The sequence below is a fragment of the Oncorhynchus gorbuscha genome, linkage group LG02, assembly GCF_021184085.1.
Source record: "Oncorhynchus gorbuscha isolate QuinsamMale2020 ecotype Even-year linkage group LG02, OgorEven_v1.0, whole genome shotgun sequence".
NCBI lineage: Eukaryota > Metazoa > Chordata > Actinopteri > Salmoniformes > Salmonidae > Oncorhynchus > Oncorhynchus gorbuscha.
Window position 1 is genome coordinate 89915874 of NC_060174.1, and position 19178 is coordinate 89935051.

Sequence of the window (19178 nt, forward strand, 5' to 3'; positions counted from 1 at the left end):
GAAAATACTTGTCTATTTTAGGTGGATTGTTGACTCAAGTGCACCCCTTGTTGTTATTAAAGTTCCGTATAGTTTATTTGCGAATTTGTTTTGCATGGTCGGGTGCCCCGGGTTGATTGGAGAGGTCTTTTACGTACCAATGGAATGGTCTACACACACTCCGCATACCCGGAGCACTGGGCATTTTCAAACGAACTAGCCCACTTTATAAACAACCAAATTACAGCGCTCATAGGATAAATCGGCTGCCCCGCCCAAATCTTAATTAGACTACGCTCCGCCAACTACAGAAACGGGTGTGGAAAAGCCGAAACAACCGTCGGAAAGGGGTCTGAAAAGACTTTCAGAACACAGCAAGGCAATTAAAGGAGCGCAGTGTCATTCTCGTAACCGAATTGTCCAAGTAACCTCAAAATTCTCCGGACATCATACATCTTTGTTTATAAATCTGCAGATAGGTGGAAACTATCCGATCAACATGTTTAATTCACTCCATGCGGGTTGGGAGGACAGGGAAGCCACGATGGTGAATCTGAAAAACGTATCTCCTCCAAGTGAAGGAATACGGTACAATCAAGGTGAAATCACCGCTGTTTGGAATGGCGAAGGGCTTGGACCAGGAACTCTGTACATTGCAGAAACGTGAGTGTTTTCAGATTATTCATCAATAAACTGCGCGATTTGATTGAAATCGAATAGTATGTGTTTGACAAAGGCCTTTCCTCATATTGGCTACCTAAAGTGCGTAAAATGTATTTTTAATTACATTGTCTAATCTCTCCCCAGATGTGTATCATGGTTCGATGGGTCTGGAATGGGGTTTAATTTGAAATACCCGTCAATCAGTCTCCATGCAATCTCATGCGATTTTACCGCGTACCCAGGAGAGCACCTGTACGTCATGGTCAACACCAATCTCAACGGTGAGGTTTCTCCAAATATACTTTGTCTTTCTCTCAATTCCAGTGTATTCAGAATAGTCTCACTTTCCGAAGTGCAATGAGGCCATGCCAGTTTGAAGCGAGTGGCATGTTATGAGAAGTTGAGCCTGTACATAGACCTTATTATTGTATACAATTATGCTCGAAAACGTTGCGGTTTTTCAGTCGGGTGCATGCAAACACAGACTGTATTGCCTACATTTTGTACACACACGTAAGGGTGTATTAATTTATTCTTATTTCGTTTCAAAACGTTTTGCAACAAACCCTTAAGTTACAAAGCGTTTTACTTTTGGAGTAAAGACAAATTCAGGAAGGGTACTCAGTTTCTTTCTCTTTGGTTCCTAAAGTTAACATAACCAGTTTCCATTGCACACGATTTTGCAACAGCCAAAACGTTTTGCAACTTAATTTGACTAATGCTTTTTCATAAAAGCAACTCTCAAAACATCCCAAATGACATACAAAAGCATTTATCGTTCACCATAATAACATCTGAGTCACACTGGCATGCCTCCTGTCCTGCCTGGTCTCAGACTAGACGTAGCATAGTAAACGTGAACCCGGGATACCTACATTAGTTTGGTATGGTTACATAAGACATATTGGTTACTTAATGCAGATGTAACGGATGTGAAACTGCTAGCTTAATTAGCGGTGGTGCGTGCTAAATAGCGTTTCAATCGGTGATGTCACTTGCTCTGAGACCTTGAAGTAGTAGTACCCCTTGCTCTTCAAGGCTTTTGTGGAGCGATGGGTAACGATGCTTCGTGGGTGTCAGTTGTTGATGTGTGCAGAGGGTCCCTGGTTCGCGCCCGGGTATGGGCGAGGGGACGGTCTGAAGTTATACTGTTACACAGAAACAAAATTAGGGTGGATGGGTGGGCGTATAAAGCAGACTCCAAGCAACCCAAAGGTTGTGAATTCAAATTTTATCACGGAAAACTTTAGCATTTTAACCCTTTAACCTAACTCCTAACCTTAACAATAAAGCCTAGCTAATATTTGCCAGCTAGCTAGAATTCGTAATATATCAAACATTTAGGAAAATGTGTAAAATATTTTACGTTTAGCAAATTTTTAACATATCATATGAAATGGGTGATGGACAACCACACATTTAATACATACCATACGAAATGTGTCACACTAAATGGAATCCCTTAGATTTCCGTCAAGAATAATAGAAAATACTCTTGAGCCCAGGTTGTCCTGTCAGGAACAGCCACCATTCATCCCACACATACTCACCCGATGCTGAATGGCCCGTTTTAACCCCCTAGAGAGGCTCATTGTCATGTTGCGGATGGGCGAGCTGCCAGTCACGGTTGCTCGGACATCCGATGCTCTTGAGAGCTTATTTACATCTGAGTTGCTGCTGAGACTAAACAATAAGCAGTGTTTTTGCTTCATGTCTCAGGTCATGCCAAGGTCATTAGATTTCATTTGCTCACTTATGCCAATTTGTTGTGCCAAATGTTGCATTGTCGAAGGAACCTGCATTCTATTGGACTGTGTATACCATGTGTATCCTGTACATACGACTAATAAAATGTGGAACTTTAAATGAAACTTCATTTTATTAATGCCAGGTAACTCTGATTGTAGTGCTCTTAGATTCATAATCCGCTTGGCCACCTTAACACTTGTTTGTTAGGGAAAATGGTTTTAAATGTATGTAAAATATTGTTCCATTTGCATGTTGGACACTTGGTTGTATAGGTAGTGTAAGATCAAAATGAAATACATTTTCTTTGAGTTGCGCTTTGTGGAGCACATGACTTGTTTAGGACTCAAACTCAAAGTTTAGGACTTGGGATTTGTGACTTGTAAAACAATGACTTGGTCCCACCTCTGTAATTTACTACTGAAAGAATAAGCTATAAGCAGTCACCCACGACTGTGCGGTCTACACATGACTCCAGCACCACCAAGTTTACTGATGGTGGTAGGCCTGATCACTGGCGATGAGACCGCCTACAGGGAGGAGGTTAGTGACCTGACCGTATGGTGCCAGGACATCAAGCTCTCGATCAACATCAGTGAGACCAAGGAGCTGATCGTGGACTACAGGAAACGGGGGCAGCACGTTCACATCGACAGGGCTGCAGGGGAAGTTCCTCAGTGTCCAAATCACTAAGGACTCGCATGCGATGACACCCCCCTCCCCCAAGTTTGAAATTGAAAAGATTTGGCAAGGGCCCTCAAATCCTTAAATTACAACTGCACCATTGAGTGCAATCTTGACTGGCTGCATCACTGCTTGGTATGGCAACAGCACCATCCTCAATTGCATGGTGCTACAGAGGGTGGTGCGGACAGCCCAGTACATCACCGGGGCCAAGCTCCCTGCCATCCAGGACCTCTATCAGGCAGTGTGACAAGAAGGTCAGAAAAAAACGTTACACTCCAGCCACCCAAACAAAGACTTCTCTGCTTCTGCACAGCAAGCATTATTGGTGCCTCAAGTCTGACACAAACCGCTTCTATCCCCAAGCCATAAAACTGCTAAATAGCGAACAGTCCGTGTAGCCATTCTCTGAGTTGACCCTTGAATTTTATTTTTACACTCTCTATGCACATTTGTAGAACTCTACACACTCACTCAACACACAACACGCACACACATTTATACTGACTATGCAAACACACTGGCATAAAATCTTAATTTACATTGCTGCTACTCTTTCAAATATCCTGATGTCTAGTCACCTTACCCATATACATACATTTGGTCATGTAGTGTATATGGACACCTGCTCTTTAAACATCTCATTTCAAAATCATGGGCATTAATATGGAGTTGGTACCCCCCCCCCCTTTGCTGCTATAACAGCCTCTCCTCTTCTGGGCAGGCTTTCCACTAGATGTTTGAACATTGCTGCAGGGACTTGCTTCCATTCAGCCACAAGCATTCGTGAGGTCGGGCACTGATGTTGGGCGATTAGGCCTGGCTCACAGTTTGCGTTCCAATTCATCCCAAAGGTTTTCGATGGGGTTGAGGTCAGGGCTTTGTGCAAGTCAAGTTCTTCCACACTGTTCTCTACAAACCATTTCTGTATGGACATCGCTTTGTGCACAGGGGCATTGTAATGCTGAAACAGGAAAGGGCCTTCCACAAAGTCAGAAGCACAGAATTGTCTAGAATGTCATTGTATGCTGTAGTGTTAAGATTTCCCTTCAATGGAATTAAGGGACCTAGCCTGAACCATATAAAAACAGCCTCTCAACTAAACTTTAGTTGGCACTGTATTTTCTGCTGGAATCCGCAAAACCCAGATTCGTCCGTTGGACTGCCAGATGGTAAAGCGTAATTCATCACGCTAGAGAACACATTTCCACTGCTCTGTGTGGGAGAATACACTCACAAGTAGCCCTAGTTGTATATGCAAGTGTGCCACAATGTGAGTGTCATGAAATTGCAACTGAGCTCTGTTCCACTTCTGACTCTATAGCTGCGTTTATACTGGCAGCCCAATTCTGATCTTTTGCCCAATTTTTAGTAGCAAAAGATCTGTCTGTTTTGATTGGTCAAGAGACAAATTAAGGGATAAAAATCTGAACTGGGCTCCCTGTGTAAATGTAGACTAACAATCCCCCCCCCCCCCCCCCAGGTAACTGTGAGAAGTGTGCGGAGGAAGAGGATAATGAGAGTACTGATGATGACTGCGACGCTGATTCCATAAGTCCTGTTACAGAGATCCGTTTTGTGCCCAGTGATAAGGCTACCTGTAAGTGGGTACTTTGGAATACCATTCATGCATACTTCACCGTATAGTGAGCTATATCAGCACATATTTGGACTCGTAATAGATATTATTTTGGCCTGAGCTAAATTTGAAAAATGAACGTTACTTAGATCGGACCAAACTGATGGTCAGATTTACAGCTATAAATGTATGGTTTGGGGAAAGGGTTGGTTTGGACAACTTTCCAAAATACCTTGAGTTGGTTTTCCACCCTCCAGTGGAGCCCATGTTCTCAGCCATCTCTGAATGCCAGGCCCTGCACCCTGACCCTGAAGACTCCGACTCTGACTTTGAGGGAGATGAGTACGACGTTGAAGAAGCTGGTGAGTGAGCCTGACCATGTTCAGTATTCATTAGGGCACACAACAGAATGTTTTGCACTGGAAACAATTGAACCTTTCCCATTGGACAAGTCAAGGTAGTCCCTCCCTGCTTTAGTCTTCTTGCCGTTTTGGCGACTAATGAACACAACCCATCTTTCTTGCCGTCAAGAAATAAGTTAATTTGTCATCTAGACTTGATATTTCATGCCCAAATGTCCTCAGTGCACCTCATCGACACCTTGACAACTGTTCTGAGATCCGTATAAGGATACACATTAATTTCTCATTCCGGTTGTTGGACTGTCAGTGCTAAAAGATTAATTCAAGTTGGCTAACTTTCACCAAAGTATATATCTTCTGTATAATACCATGCCTTAACGCATAAAGTAACTGTTACCCCCCCCCCCAAATAATTTTTTCTTAAAAATTGTTTTTTTGAAAACCACAACTTTACAGTCCCACAATACTTTAATTGGGGCGCCCAATGTCAACTATGTGGGCATTTGACTATCCTTTCAGTCTCCTGTCTCCCCACCCACAGAACAGGGTCAGATAGACCTGCCCACATTTTACAACTTTGAGGAGGGTCTGTCCCAGCTCACCCTGGAGGGCCAGGCCACCCTGGAAAGACTGGAGGGGATGCTGGCCGACTCTGCATCCCAGAAACACCACTGCATGGCCGGGGTAAGGCCCGAGAACACCCCAACGGGATGCTGCAATGGTATGAGCTTGAAATACATTGGAATGGGGTCTGCATTGCTTTGTATACGTACATGGGTCGTGTTCATTAGGGTATGCAATGGAAAAAGGAGATGAGTCCAACATTTCAGTCTTTCTGTTTGGTGCCTAATGAAGACTTGATTTGGGTAACAGTAGGTCCTAGGGGGTGGACATTGTGGTAGGACTGGAACAATGCAAGATGCTCTGAAGATACATGAAACATCAGCGACACACATCAGCATTAGATTATTGAAGGGAATCAATTTGCCGTCCTGAACCTCCTGCCAGCGTTTTAGTTAAACAGTACTAAGCACCCCATCAGTAGGCTAGCCTCGAATTCCAAAAGGAATAGCGACTCATTTCACTATTGTTTGAAGTAGCCCTTATGTTACTGAATGTATTAATTTCGTTATCAACAAATCCTGCAGAAAGTACAGATTTGAAAATGCACAAAATTAAGTAATATTTGGATTGTCTAGTCAGCTGGACAGTTGTCCTCAACTTTTGATCTATTAATTTCCTAATAATCTCCAGACGGTTCACTTTAAATTTCTACCATGGTTATGCATATGCTTTTCATATTTCTACTGTAAGAAACATTTTAATTGTCCATGATTTTGGCCAATTCTCATGAGTGTTAAGGGTTAAGAAAAGCAGCATAATTCAGCTGTTTTCAAGGCTTGTTCAGCAGTCCAGTAAAAATAAAATAGAAGCTAAAGCACTAGCACACAAGTACAACTATTAATGTACAGTGCATTCGGGAAAGTATTCAGACCTCTTGATCTTTCACATTTTGTTACAGCCTTATTTTAAAACTGATTCAATTGTCCCCCCCCCCCCCCAAATCTACACACACTACCCCATAATGACAAAGCAACAAGTTTGACATTTTTGCACATTTAATAAAAAACATTACATTTACATAAGTATTCAGACCGTTTAGTCAGTACTTTGTTGAAGCGCCTTTGGCAGAGATTACAGCCTCGAGTCTTCTTGGGTATGACGCTACAAGCTTGGCACACAAGCTTCCATTCCGTTTCGGGCGGGGTGTAGTGTCATGGTTATGCTACAGCGAATGTCCTATATACATTTATAAGTTGTGACTGAGGCGTTTGAAACATGATGGCGGAGCGCACTTGTGTTGCATGGATTCCATCAATTCTATAGGTCAATGCTGCTGGTTCCACAAAGCTTAGCTTTGCTATGCTGCTGCCTGTCTTTTCTGAATCGGAGTGCAATTGACACCCGACACTAACCTTTTTGGTCTGTGACCTTAGGGTAGCTAGTGTATCCTCAGCCTATTCTTGATTATATTCCACTTATTTGAACTATTCCAGTTCTAGCATGGCTGATCTGATACCATGAACTGGTCAACTAATCGTCAAGCCTTTGATTAATTAGCCTTTCCTCAAATGAACTGCATAACTGAATGAACAGTGACAAAGTGAAATAGGAATATTTATTAAAATAGTTTTGGTCATAGCCTCGTCTCAGGAATTATCCTTGGGGTGTGTGGATGGTTGTAAAACTGTTACTGAAAAACAGGAAGTGAGAGGAGATCAAAGGGTAAGTTGACAAACGTATCCCACGATTTGGTTGAGAGCGTGAAAGGTGATAATTGCAAGCTTGAGCCCATAGGTTAAACAGCAAGAGTGAGGAATGTGCATTATTGTGCCGTGCTCATAGGCTATAAGGTAAATAGGTGTACGACATTCCACACTTGGCAAATTGAAAGGAGTAGATATGATAGTTTGTAAACACGCATTGATTCCCACTATGACCATGGAGGAAGTAATGTGAATGTATTTGCTTACTGATGACATTAAAGAAGGAAGCCATTCAGACTGCCTTACTTTTGTTGAACTTGCGTTATCAACTACATTTGTTGACCAGTTCTCATGCTGGAATAACTTCAAATGAAGTGAAACTGGTTTGGGGTACTGGTACTCAAGTTTATTAAACACTGAACTAGGGTATAACGGAAGTTTCCTCTGGGGAAAAATACAGTAATTACATCCTATTTACTATGGGATATTTTCAAATTGTTCCAGGGATATTTCATTGTTCCTATTACATTTACATTTTAGCTGGGGCTCTTATCCAGAGCAACTTAAAGTAGTGAGTGCATACGTTTGACTATTTGTTCGTACTCGTCCCCCATGGGAATCAAACCCACAACCCTGGCGTTGCAAGTACCATGCTCTACCAACTGAGCCACACTATTCCCTCTATATCTGCAGTACCTCATACACTGTCTTTACATGGCAGACTGACTAGGTGAATCCAGGTGAAAGCTATGATCCCTTATTGATGTTACTGGATTGTGTATGTTGAGGGTAAATTGGCAAGACAAAAGATTTTAAGTGCCTTTGAACGGGGTATGGTAGTAGTTGCCAGGTGCACCGGTTTGTTAAGAACTGCAACACTGCTGGGTTTTTAACTCTCCAGTTTCCTTTGTATCAAGTATGGTCCATAACGCAAAGGACATCCAGCCAATTTGACACAACTGTACGAAGCATTGGAGTCAACATGGGCCAGCATCCATGTGGAATACTTTCGACACCTTGTAAAGTAAATGCCCCAACAAACTGAGGCCGCGTTGAGGGCAAAAGGGGGGTTTGCGCAACTCAATTTTAGGAAGGTGTTCCTAATGTTAGGCAAGTGTCATTTTCAGTAGGGAAAGATTTTTGAATGGAGCGAAACGGGGAGGTACGGCCTTATCCAATGAACACATTTTCCCTTTCCATTGCAAAACATTTTGCTACAATTTGCACTTCTGAACATGACCCAGGTGTCCAGAAGGGCAAGTTTCATGAAATACTTCTGACTTCTACCTTTCCTCTCCACCTCCAGAGTCTGGTGCAGTAGGGGTCTCAGGACAGTTTGAAGATGCCAACGTTGATCATTGGTAAGACTTTCACCCTCCTTGGAATAGGTTATAGTGATTCGATTTTTATTGGACAATTAAAAGTACAGTACCAGTCAAGTTTGGACACCTACTCATTCCAGGGGATTTCTTTATTTTTTTACTATTTTCTACATTGTAGAATAAGTGAAGACAAACTATTAACACACATGGAATAATGTAGTAACCAAAGAAAAGTGAAATCAAAATATATTTTAGATTCTTCAAAGTAGCCACCCTTTGCCTTGATGTCAGTTTTGCACACTCTTGGCATTCTCTCAACCAACTTCACCTGCAATTATTTTCAAACAGTCTTGAAGGAGTTCCCACATATAATGAGTGTCTGACCTTTTGACCGGTACTGTACATGGAAGACTTCTCCAGCTGGTTGACTCATATAATTCAGTGTTTCCATCCCTAGCACACCTGCTTCAACTAGTCAAAGCTCTGTTATTAGCTGTGTCAGGTGTGCTAGTATTGGAATAGACTAAGTGGAACGACTGGTTGTCCTTGAACAGCGGTTAGGGAAACACTGCTATTATGCCTCAATTATTTGGGCTCATAATTGGCTCTACTCCCATGCTGTTGTAAATGATTTAGTGTGATTATGAACGGCTCTGTTCCCGTGCGTCGTGCTAACGATCCCTGTACTGTAATCAAGCTGGGTAGTTCTAATATGCTCGTTGGCAGACTGCCTAGTTTAGCCTGCAACTGATAAATTCCACCTTCCATTCACCCGTGGCACAGGTTCCCGCTAGACTTTACAGTGTGATTTAATCATTGACACACGCTCCAGTCCCTTACCTAAAGGCCACCTATAACATGTTTTTAAGCAGTCATTTTCTTTAGCTTTGTTTGGACTAATAATGAGCCATGATGTCACCATTGTCAGGTCCAGTTGCTGGCCACTAATCAGCCATGTGAAATGTGATCTTGTGTTGCAGATGGAACAGAGAGGCCCTTGTTTGCACCCTCCTGACCGAAAGCTTTTTGAAAACGGGGGCATTAGGGTGGAATCGCAGTGTGGGGGGGCCTAAAGGTCTGATTGCGTAACACAGATGCAGGCAGTGCCAAGGCACTGGGTCTCTGAATGAGTACAGATAAATAATTTTAAGTCTCACAAGGCTAATCTCTACTGGCACGTCACAATAGGCCTCGAAGTAGAAATAACAACTGTCACTTTTTTGAAGTGTTTTCATTTTTGTTACTGACAAAAGACCAGCCAGCAGATTTATTTTGAGCTTTTGTATGTTCAAATAATAAAACTTGGTTTTGTATAAAGCAAGGTGTGTGTGTGTGTGTGTGTGTGTGAGAGAGAGGGCGAGAGTGGATGCATTGGTAGTCGAAAATAATCTGTCATCCGAAATGAGCAGAGACTTTCAAACAGCAACTTGTAAATCTTATCAACCTGCGTGTAACAAGTGATAAATTGCAGGATAAGGATTTGAGATGTAATGCTGGTGGGATGTTCAGTTGGCTGCCACAGACCAGCTCTAGAGCCTTAACAACATTTGTTTGCTGAAAATACTTTGTTTGCCAACTGGCACCCTGGTTCAGTGGCATGGTGTGGATTTCTGTAGGACTGCTTCTCTTCCGGATGGGTTGATGCCCACACTGCCCAGCCACTCTACACCCCCCTCAGTTGTTGAAAGAGGCAGCTTTGTGTGGGGGGGGGCGACTGACTACTGACAACTGACACAGAGAGAATGGATTCAGAGGGAGAGGGTTTATGCTAAAATACAGTGGCCACTCGGCACCCAAACACCATCCCAGCCCTCTGCTCTTTTGATTGGTTCCTTCTCCATCAGAAGAGAAATAGACTTCTCTAGACTTTCTGCACAGTGTGCATTTTAATCAGAGGGAAGGCATTGTTGAATTTAAAAATGTAGAATTACTTCATGAAAAATTGCATTTAGGCTACTGGATCCCAATGTGTTTTTTTGATCCTGCTTTGGAATGTACTGCTAACGGATATCTGTTTCCACTAGTTCTAAAAAATGCAGGATAATGTGGAGGCTGCTGAACAACCAGCTAACAATTTAAACTGTTTTAAATTCATACTTCAAAAGTGAGTTCACTTAAAATACTTTTGTCATCTTCAGGATCAGATTCTGAGCTAACAAGTTCTACAGTAAAGGAAGTTGTGCGGTGTTGACTGTTTATTTAGTTTGTAATGATCAATTATGGAGATTGAATCTCGAAAGCCAACTGTACTGGACGGACACTCCACCCAGTTTACCGCCTTCCCCAGAGATTAAAATACTAATTTATACGATAACATGGTTATACAAACAGTTTTCTAGTGGTGAAAATGCCCAATATAATTTTAAGCAATATCCTTTAGCATTACTCCTTATGGCTGTTGGGACTTTGGGATATGTGGTAATATTGTGATGGTGTATTCTGAGATAATCCCCATATCAGATTTGATTAAATCTTAACATTTTATTTTGAACAACCCCCCCCTCCCCTTTAGCAATTCTTCAACTAAATAAGCTGCTGTTCAGCTAAAGCAAAAAGTGTCTTTGTCTCCATAACTACCTACAAGCTGAAATGTATTTTATGTAAGATTTGAAGTACCATTTGCCCATCTGAGTTGTAGCAGAGCACAAATGGAGGCAGCTCGTAGACCGAATACTAGGATAAAAATCTAGACATACCGATAAAAATCTAGACATACCGAGAAATACAAAGACAAATTTTAAATGCTGCCCTAATCCTCATGTCCTTTAAAAAAAAGAGTTTATTTTTAAATTATGTAGCACAATCACCACTGAGAGCAAGACGGCTCTCTTAAAGAACAAAACAATCTCCATGCATCATTTAACAAATGGAATACTCTTCTTTGGCCTGAAAAGCTACTGAGGTACTGCTGGCCAAACAGCATTGTAGAATTCATTCTACAATCAACATGTATAGAAGTGGAGTAGTGATTGAGTAGAGGAATTTTTGTTTTGTTTTCTGTGACTGTCTAAACTGCACCCTATTCACTAGTGTGTGTGGTGCACTACTTTTGACCAGGGCTTATAGGGCTGTGGTCAAAAGTAGTGCACTATATATAGGGAATAGGATGCCATTTCAAAGACTCACTGTTATGTAACTGCAGTAAGGTAATGCCCGGGTCTGCCTAAACATTTTGAGTTCTCTCTTTCTGCCAAAGAGCAAACTGACCTTTGCAGTTATAATGTGACACTTAGATTGCACACAGGTGGACTTTATTTAATTGTGACTTCTGAAGGTAATTGTTTACACCAGATCTTATTTAGGGGATTCATATCAAAGGGGGTGAATGCATATGCATGCACTACTCTTCTGTTTAATTTTTTTTAGACATTTTTTTAATCAAGTGAATTTTCACTTCGCCAATTGACTATTTTTGTGTATGTCCATTACATGAAATCCAAATAAAAATCCATTTAAATGATAGGTCGTAATGCAACAAAATAGGAAAAACACCAAAGGGGTGAATTATTTTTGCATTGCACTGTATGTCACGCAGCTGAGAGTTGAGTGTAGAGACATGGGTTTGGTTGTCAGTCGTAGTGATAAGCCCTTGTAAACGAATGTGCTGTTTTGTCAATGGACGAGGGAGAAATAACTTGTTTTGGTCACGATCTCCAATTTGTTTCCTCACACTTGATTTTATTTTGAGGAGGATGGCAGCCTACGTGAGAATTAACTTGTAATATTTGTCGTAACCATCTTGATGTTACCGTGAAACAGTCTACCTACACTGCTCACTAGATAACAGTCACCCTGGCCTGATTGGCTACACTAAAGCAAATTTTTATTGTAGTGAATATCTAACGTTCAAATGTTTTTATTAAACTATTACTCCTCTTTAACTGGATGCTTCTGAAAACTCCCAAGTCCTAACTTAGTCAGACAAGTTTCCAATTCTAGCTTAAGTTACTAGCCACAATCATTAAACTAGCTGAAGGGCTCAGGACGACTAGCTGCTGCTGAGCTGTGGTCAGAATTTCTTATTATTCTGTGTGTAAAGCCGAGACGCTGCATTTTAGTATATGTTATGTTTGAATGTCCATTACCAATTTTGTATGTTATGAATTTCAATTCTTAAGTTAATAATTTGCTAAAACACTGAATTTGCAAAATGTATGAAACAAATTCTAGCCAGGTGGCTAAGTACTTATCATACTGAGTGTCTCGGATTTTCATTTACTATGTTACATCTAGTCTGAGACCAGGTTTCGGACTGAACCAAATGTTTGTCGCCACTGCTCTTGCTGCGAGACAAAAGTCATCAATTTGGGCACCAGTGTGTCTGTATAGCCTTTCCCTTAGGGACATGTCTTTTCATTCTGCTCATATTGAGTATGTTGTACTGGTGTAGTCATCCAGGGTATAAGAGTCACACAGCAACAACATGGTACAGTGCATTTGGAAAGTATTCAGACCCCTTAACTTTTTATACATTTGGTTTCATTACAGTCTTAATCTAAAATGGATTAAATAAAAATGTACTCCAATCTACACACTAACAGAGCTATGAGACTTAAAATTGAGCTCAGGTGCATCCTGTTTCCATTGATCATCCTTGATGTGACTACAACTTGGAGTCCACCTGTGGTGAATTCAAATGGAAAGCCACACACCTGTCTATATATAAGGTCCCACAGTTGGCAGTGCATGTCAGAGCAAAAGCTCAGACCAAGAACACAGTGGCCTCCATTACTAAATGGAAGATGTTTGGAACCACCAAGACTCTTCCTAGAGCTGGCCGCCGGGCCAAACTGCACAATCGGGGGAGAAGGGCCTTGGTCAGGGAGGTGACCAAGAACCCGATGGTCACTCTGACAGAGCTCCAGAGTTCCTCTGTGGAGATGGTTGTCCTTCTGGAAAGGTTCTCCCATCTCTGCAGCACACCACCAATCAGGCCTTTTTATGGTAGTGGCCAGATGGAAACCATTCCTTAGTAAAAGGCATATGACAGCCCGCTTGGAGTTTGCCAAAAGGCACCTAAAGGACACTGGTCTGAAGAAACCGATATTGAACTCTGGCCTGAATGCCAGGCATTATGTCTGGTGGAAACCAGGCACCATCCCTACGGTGAAGCGTGGTGGCAGCTGTGAGAAATTACATGTTTACATGATTTATTTGATATTTAACAATTATATATTTGAAAGAGTGGGACATGTATGTTCTAATGATATGTATTTATAGTCTACACTCTAGCTCCCTGCAGCTAATATAAGCGTATGGTAACTAGAGAGAGCTTGAGATGACCGTTTGACTTGGTGATAAAACCTAAAGACTGCATTCCATAGACAAGATGTGGAGGGTGTAACTGAGAGAGCCTGGAGGAGTAGAACAAAATCCCTCATAGTTGCCCAAATACAAGGATGATTAGAAACGAAGCTGGGTTGTGGGTTAAAACGGCACCAGGTGCAGATAATCACAAGATGAACCCAAAGTGTCTGAGTTTTCTGATCTGCATGGGAGGGGTGGAACCAGCCATGACTAAGCATTTTAGTGTCAGCTATATAAGAACCAGGATTCCTCTGGAAGGTTAAGCACTATGCAACACACATTTCAGAGTGTGCTGTCGACCAGCTTCATTATTGCAATAATGAATCGATGTTAAAGATTGATTGTTTGAATAATTGTCCAAATCTCTCTCAGTATACGTTAATTTCCACAACACAGCATCATGCAGTGGGGATGTTTTTCAGAGGCAGGGACTGGGAGACGAGTCAGGATCGAGGGAAAGATGAACACAGCATCATGCAGTGGGGATGTTTTTCAGAGGCAGGGACTGGGAGACAAGTCAGGATCGAGGGAAAGATGAACACAGCATCATGCAGTGGGGATGTTTTTCAGAGGCAGGGACTGGGAGACGAGTCAGGATCGAGGGAAAGATGAACGGAGCAAAGTATAAAGATCCTTGATGAAAACCTGCTCCAAAGCGCTCAGGACGTCAGACTGGGACGAAGGTTCACATTCCAACAGGACAATGACTACGCACACAGCCAAGACAACGTACGAGTGGATTTGGAACAAGTCTCTGGACGTCATTGAGCAGCCCAGACTTGAACCTGATTGAACATCTCTGGAGACCTGAAAATAGCTGTGCCGCAACACTCCCCGTCCAACCTGACAACTTGAGAGGATCTGCAGATAAGAATGGAAGAAACTCCCCAAATACAGGTGTGCCAAGCTTGTAACGTTATATCCAAGAAGACTCGAGGCTGTAATCGCTGCTGAAGGTGCTTCAACAAAGTACTGAGTAAAGGGTCTGAATAGTTATGTAAATGTCATATTTCCCTATTTTTATACATTTGCAAAAATGTCTACCTGTTTTTTGATTTGTCATTATGGGGTGTTGTGTTTTAGATTTGAGGGGAGGAAAAACAATTTTAATACATTTTAGAAAAAGGTTAGCGTAACAATGGAAAAAGTCAAGGGGTCTGAATACTTTCTGAATGCACTGTATGCCATTGCTGTAGTCATCCAGAGTATAAGGTTCATTTAAATTCATGAGGTCATGACAGTTTTGGATAGGTTCATACAGGAACATGTTATGCCATTAGAGGTAACCCTGCACTAATAACTAAAATATTGCACAATGACAAAGTCCAGGGAGCCTTTTCTCAGCATATTTTTCATCAAATCTTCAATTTAAGTAAAAATGTTTTACTGATCAACAGCTGATATTATGGCCCTTTTTTTAGGGCAGCATAAATTGAACTTGTGCTGTGATCAGTAACCACAAAGTTAAGACTTAGTATGTGTGAACGCTCTTAGACCTAGTCATGTTAAGGTGATCATAATAATCAAATACTAATGGCCGCCCTGGCACCATCATATATAAAGGAGCCTACTCAGAGGACTAAAGCCATAATCTCATGTTACTGTATCTTCTTCTTCTGGAGAACAGGGATGCCCACGCCCATTTCGCTTTTCCCAGAGAGGAGTGGGATGATTTTGTCAAACAGCAGAATGCACATTGCCATGCCTGTGAATATAGATAGATAGAGATTATACAAGATACACTTGGGAGCAAGTTTTTCCTCTGTCCAGCCCTGTCCCAAACCCCAGGGCAGGGTGAAACTCAGTTGTCTTACACAAGAACCCATTTTTCTAGCCTGGTCCCTAATTGCCACGCAAATGACCAAAGACTTTGAACTAGCAGCATACGAGCCAGCATCATCCCACCCTGAAGCTAAGCAGGGTTGGTCCCTGGATGGGAGACTAGATGCTGCTGGAAATGGTGTTGGAGGCCCTCTTTCCTCTGGTCTAAAAACATATCCCAATGCCCCTGGGCAGTGATTGGGGACCTTGCCCTGTGTAGGATACGGTCTTTCAGATGGGATGTTAAACTGGTGTCCGTCCTGACTCACTGTGGTCACTAAAGAGCCCATGGCACTTATTGTAAGAGAAAGTGTATTCACCACTGTGTCCGGGCTAAATTCCCAATCTGGCCCTCATACCATCATGGCCACCTAATCATCTCAGGCTTCCAATTGGATCATTCACCTCCCCGTAACTATTCCCCAGGTCATTGCTGTAAATGAGAATGTGTTCTCAGGCAACTTACCTGGTAAAATACAAATATTGTCTGTACAGCACAAACCGTTCTGGGACCAGGCTACCATTTCTCTATTCTAGTGGAAACAGAACGATATCACGACAACTCACATTCTGTTTCACTTCACGTATGACGAAGTGGAACAAAGTGTGAGCGCTGCTGTCAGTCTGATTGTCCAGGCTTCCATTTCCTTTACAGCTGGTAGGCAAATAGCACAAGTACTTTACCTGTGACTGGTCCCAGCCAGTAGACAAAAGCATATTCCGGGAAGGTGTGTCCACTGCAGGGGAACTGGACGGAGAAGGCCATGATTGGGTTGAAAACAGCCCCTGAAATATGACCCCCTGAGATTGGGGGGGAGCAAAGGGTGAAAGTTAATTGACATCTCAGTAGGATAGTTCCTCTCCTATTCATATAGTTTAGTGTAAATACATACACCCATGCCCCCCTTCTCTGCTTGCACACTAACACACAATCCAAGTCTCCATTTCTATTCCATTCCCAGTCCCAAGTCTAGTAATGGCAAACAAATTAAATTAGTTTAATTAAAGTATAGATGACATGAGGGCACAAGCATAACTAGGCTATTATACTTTGAGTTAGTAAACAGTGTGGCGATGATCATAATGAAAATCAATTTGACAAACCTGAGTAAACCAGTGACGTAATGACAGCAGCGATGACAGGGGCGTGGAATCTCTCGTCTAGTTTATGAATGTGGAGGACTGCGGCTTGGACAGCGAAAGTGCAAGCCAGCTCCACACCAGCGGCCTCCAACAGGGACCCATTGATGGGACTGAAGCATTTAAATCCGAACCTTTTGTGCGTGAGGTGGTGGTCGGATAGACCCAAGGACCAAATGTGGGGCACGAGGAGCTGCGCTGCTTTCCCACCTATAAACATACAAGTTATGCGCGCCACCGCGGTTTTCCCTGTGATATTCTTGCGGTAAACGTTCTCGATAGCACCATTTGGGTTGGCGAACGCCCCGTGAAAAGTTATTACGTGGACCACCGTGATTATGAAAGTCAGTGTGAGTGCTATATGCGGTTCGATTCTGCCAACTTCGCCCAGGACTTTGAGTTCGTGCGTACATGCACAGAGCTGGTAGGTCGAGACAATTTCCACTAGGTAAATCGCATAATCCTTGCCAGAGAACAGGCGCGAGATCAGTATGCGCGTCGCCTCGCAGAGAAGTACTGTTGTGGCCAATAGTGCCAGTGAAATCCCCAAGTCTGTCATTCTCGCAGAAATATTTTTTTTCTTTATTTTTCCGCTTCTCTCAACAACCGTACATCTGGGTAACTTAATGTACCTCTCTGTGTAGTCAGTGACCACATGTGTCAAAGTCCTCCGCCGCGAGCCGAATGGCTAGCTTGACAAACGGAAGTTGCTTTCACTATTTGTGTCCGGAAGAACAGCAGAGGGCGCACTACACACACAATTAAAGTAGCCATGCCACATATCACAATTCAACTATGATTTATTTATTAGGTTGTATCCATTCCAGGGGCTTTTTTTAGCCCATAATTAAAGCACAGACTGGGATATTTTCTGCTGTTCAATGGAATTTCAATTAATGATATACCCATTGATATTGGGGTGGCAGGTAACTTTGTGGTTAGAACGCTTGGCCATTAACCCGAAAAGTTGCTAAATCGAATCCCCGAGCTGTCAAGGTTAAAATCTGTCGTTCTTCCCCTGAACAAGGCAGTTAACCCACTGTTCCTAGACCGTCATTGTAAATAGGAATTTGTTCTTAACTGACTTGCCTAGTTAAATAAATTGATTCTTGAAGAAAATAACTTATACATGCCTTAGCCTATACGGTTGTTGTATTACCCAATGTTTCGTTTTTTGTTCTCTTTTCAAATTACTATGTTCCAGAGTTGCAAAAGTATGATAGCTTACTTGCTATCAGATAATATGTAACAGCTACACTCAACTCCATTCAACGTTCAGAAAAGGAATACATTCCTATTCTGTAAAGAATACAATGTATCCTTTACAAGCTACTTATGTATGTTGCTTGAACAAGAGTGACCCCTCTTGTTTTAAGTATGAAGAACTATGAAGTTTCTCATTCCTTCCCCTCACTAACCCCTCACTAACTAAAGATAGTTGGCCCTGCTAATGTATTCATGATAGAATCTACTGATAAAGAGGCAAATTCTAAATTCCATGTAAGACAAAATTGAACTTAGTCATGCATTGGTGTCAATTTGAGACACAGGCTGCGTTTAAACAGCGGCCCAATTCTGATCTTTTTTTCAATAATTGGTCTTTTGACCAATCAGATCATAACATTACCTTTACATTTCTATACTGCAATCTGCAATACGTTTTAATTTAGGGCTCTATTCAATCTGTAAGTGGAAGCTAGGATTTGCCCCATACTGGATGAAATACACCATTCATTCCTAGGTATTTTGTCAGGGCCTAATGAAGGCAGTGGTGTTAGTTGTGTAACACTATTGACTGCCCAAACTGTATCATGTGATGCTGTGTGGATTAGCAAACAGTTAGCAAACACTGAGTAAACAAGTATACTGTAGGCTAAGTCAATACTGGCAGATCATGCCTACCTGAAATGTTTGTGTCGTGACAGTGTTTCTGATTAATTCATGTTGTCATTCATAGTTTTAGTTCGTTATTAGGTTTTACTACAGCGCTATGAAGGCTTTACTACAAGTTCAAGTGTTTCAGATTAGTTCAGTGTGTGCGCGATATGACACACACACACACACACACACACACACACACAATCTCCCAGAATACACTCTCCTTCACAAATGATTCCTCACTGTCAGCAGAACATCATGAACATCATTGACCAAGAAGTCTAGTACACAAAGGAGAGAAGCATCAGTGAGGGACTTGATGTTCTGCTGTCACTGTATCAGGCTGAGCTGTGAGCAAGCAACTGTTATGTTCCAGTCAGACACACTGTGAAAAAGACAGTGCCTCAACAACCACCCTGTGGAGCAATTC

General features: G+C 42.1%; 2 protein-coding genes across 3 annotated transcripts; one reads left to right on the plus strand and one right to left on the minus strand.

The window, feature by feature from the left end:
• Positions 1-95: 95 nt before the first annotated feature.
• LOC124012613 (methylosome subunit pICln-like) lies at positions 96-9923 on the plus strand. 2 transcript variants are annotated; one of them, XM_046326442.1, is made up of 7 exons: positions 96-642; positions 787-923; positions 4556-4672; positions 4909-5013; positions 5555-5734; positions 8587-8641; positions 9583-9923. In XM_046326442.1, coding segments are annotated over exons 1-7 (759 nt in total). In that variant the 5' UTR covers positions 96-478; the 3' UTR covers positions 9584-9923. The 2 variants fall into 2 exon arrangements, with proteins under 2 accessions (XP_046182398.1, XP_046182407.1); XM_046326451.1 differs by having other exon boundaries at positions 240-642; positions 5555-5697.
• Positions 9924-14970: 5047 nt separating this feature from the next.
• Positions 14971-17549, minus strand: LOC124012609 (aquaporin-11-like). The gene is made up of 3 exons (XM_046326427.1): positions 16835-17549; positions 16415-16531; positions 14971-15614 (listed from the first exon to the last, which is right to left on the minus strand). Exons 1-3 carry the CDS (start codon positions 17427-17429, stop codon positions 15508-15510), a joined length of 819 nt encoding a protein of 272 aa, XP_046182383.1. The 5' UTR covers positions 17430-17549; the 3' UTR covers positions 14971-15507.
• Between the last annotated feature and the right edge of the window lie 1629 nt (positions 17550-19178).

Coding starts and splice junctions, on each gene's coding strand:
- LOC124012613 (XM_046326442.1), top strand. CDS start 479: ATGTTTAATTCACTCCATGCGGGTTGGGAGGACAGGGAAGCCACGATG. Junction 924..4,555: donor GGTCAACACCAATCTCAACG/GTGAGGTTTCTC, acceptor CCCCCCCCCCAG/GTAACTGTGAGAAGTGTGCG. Junction 5,014..5,554: donor GTACGACGTTGAAGAAGCTG/GTGAGTGAGCCT, acceptor CCCCACCCACAG/AACAGGGTCAGATAGACCTG.
- LOC124012609 (XM_046326427.1), bottom strand. CDS start 17,429: ATGACAGACTTGGGGATTTCACTGGCACTATTGGCCACAACAGTACTT. Junction 16,532..16,834: donor TACGTCACTGGTTTACTCAG/GTTTGTCAAATT, acceptor CCCCAATCTCAG/GGGGTCATATTTCAGGGGCT. Junction 15,615..16,414: donor CTGGCTGGGACCAGTCACAG/GTAAAGTACTTG, acceptor CTATATTCACAG/GCATGGCAATGTGCATTCTG.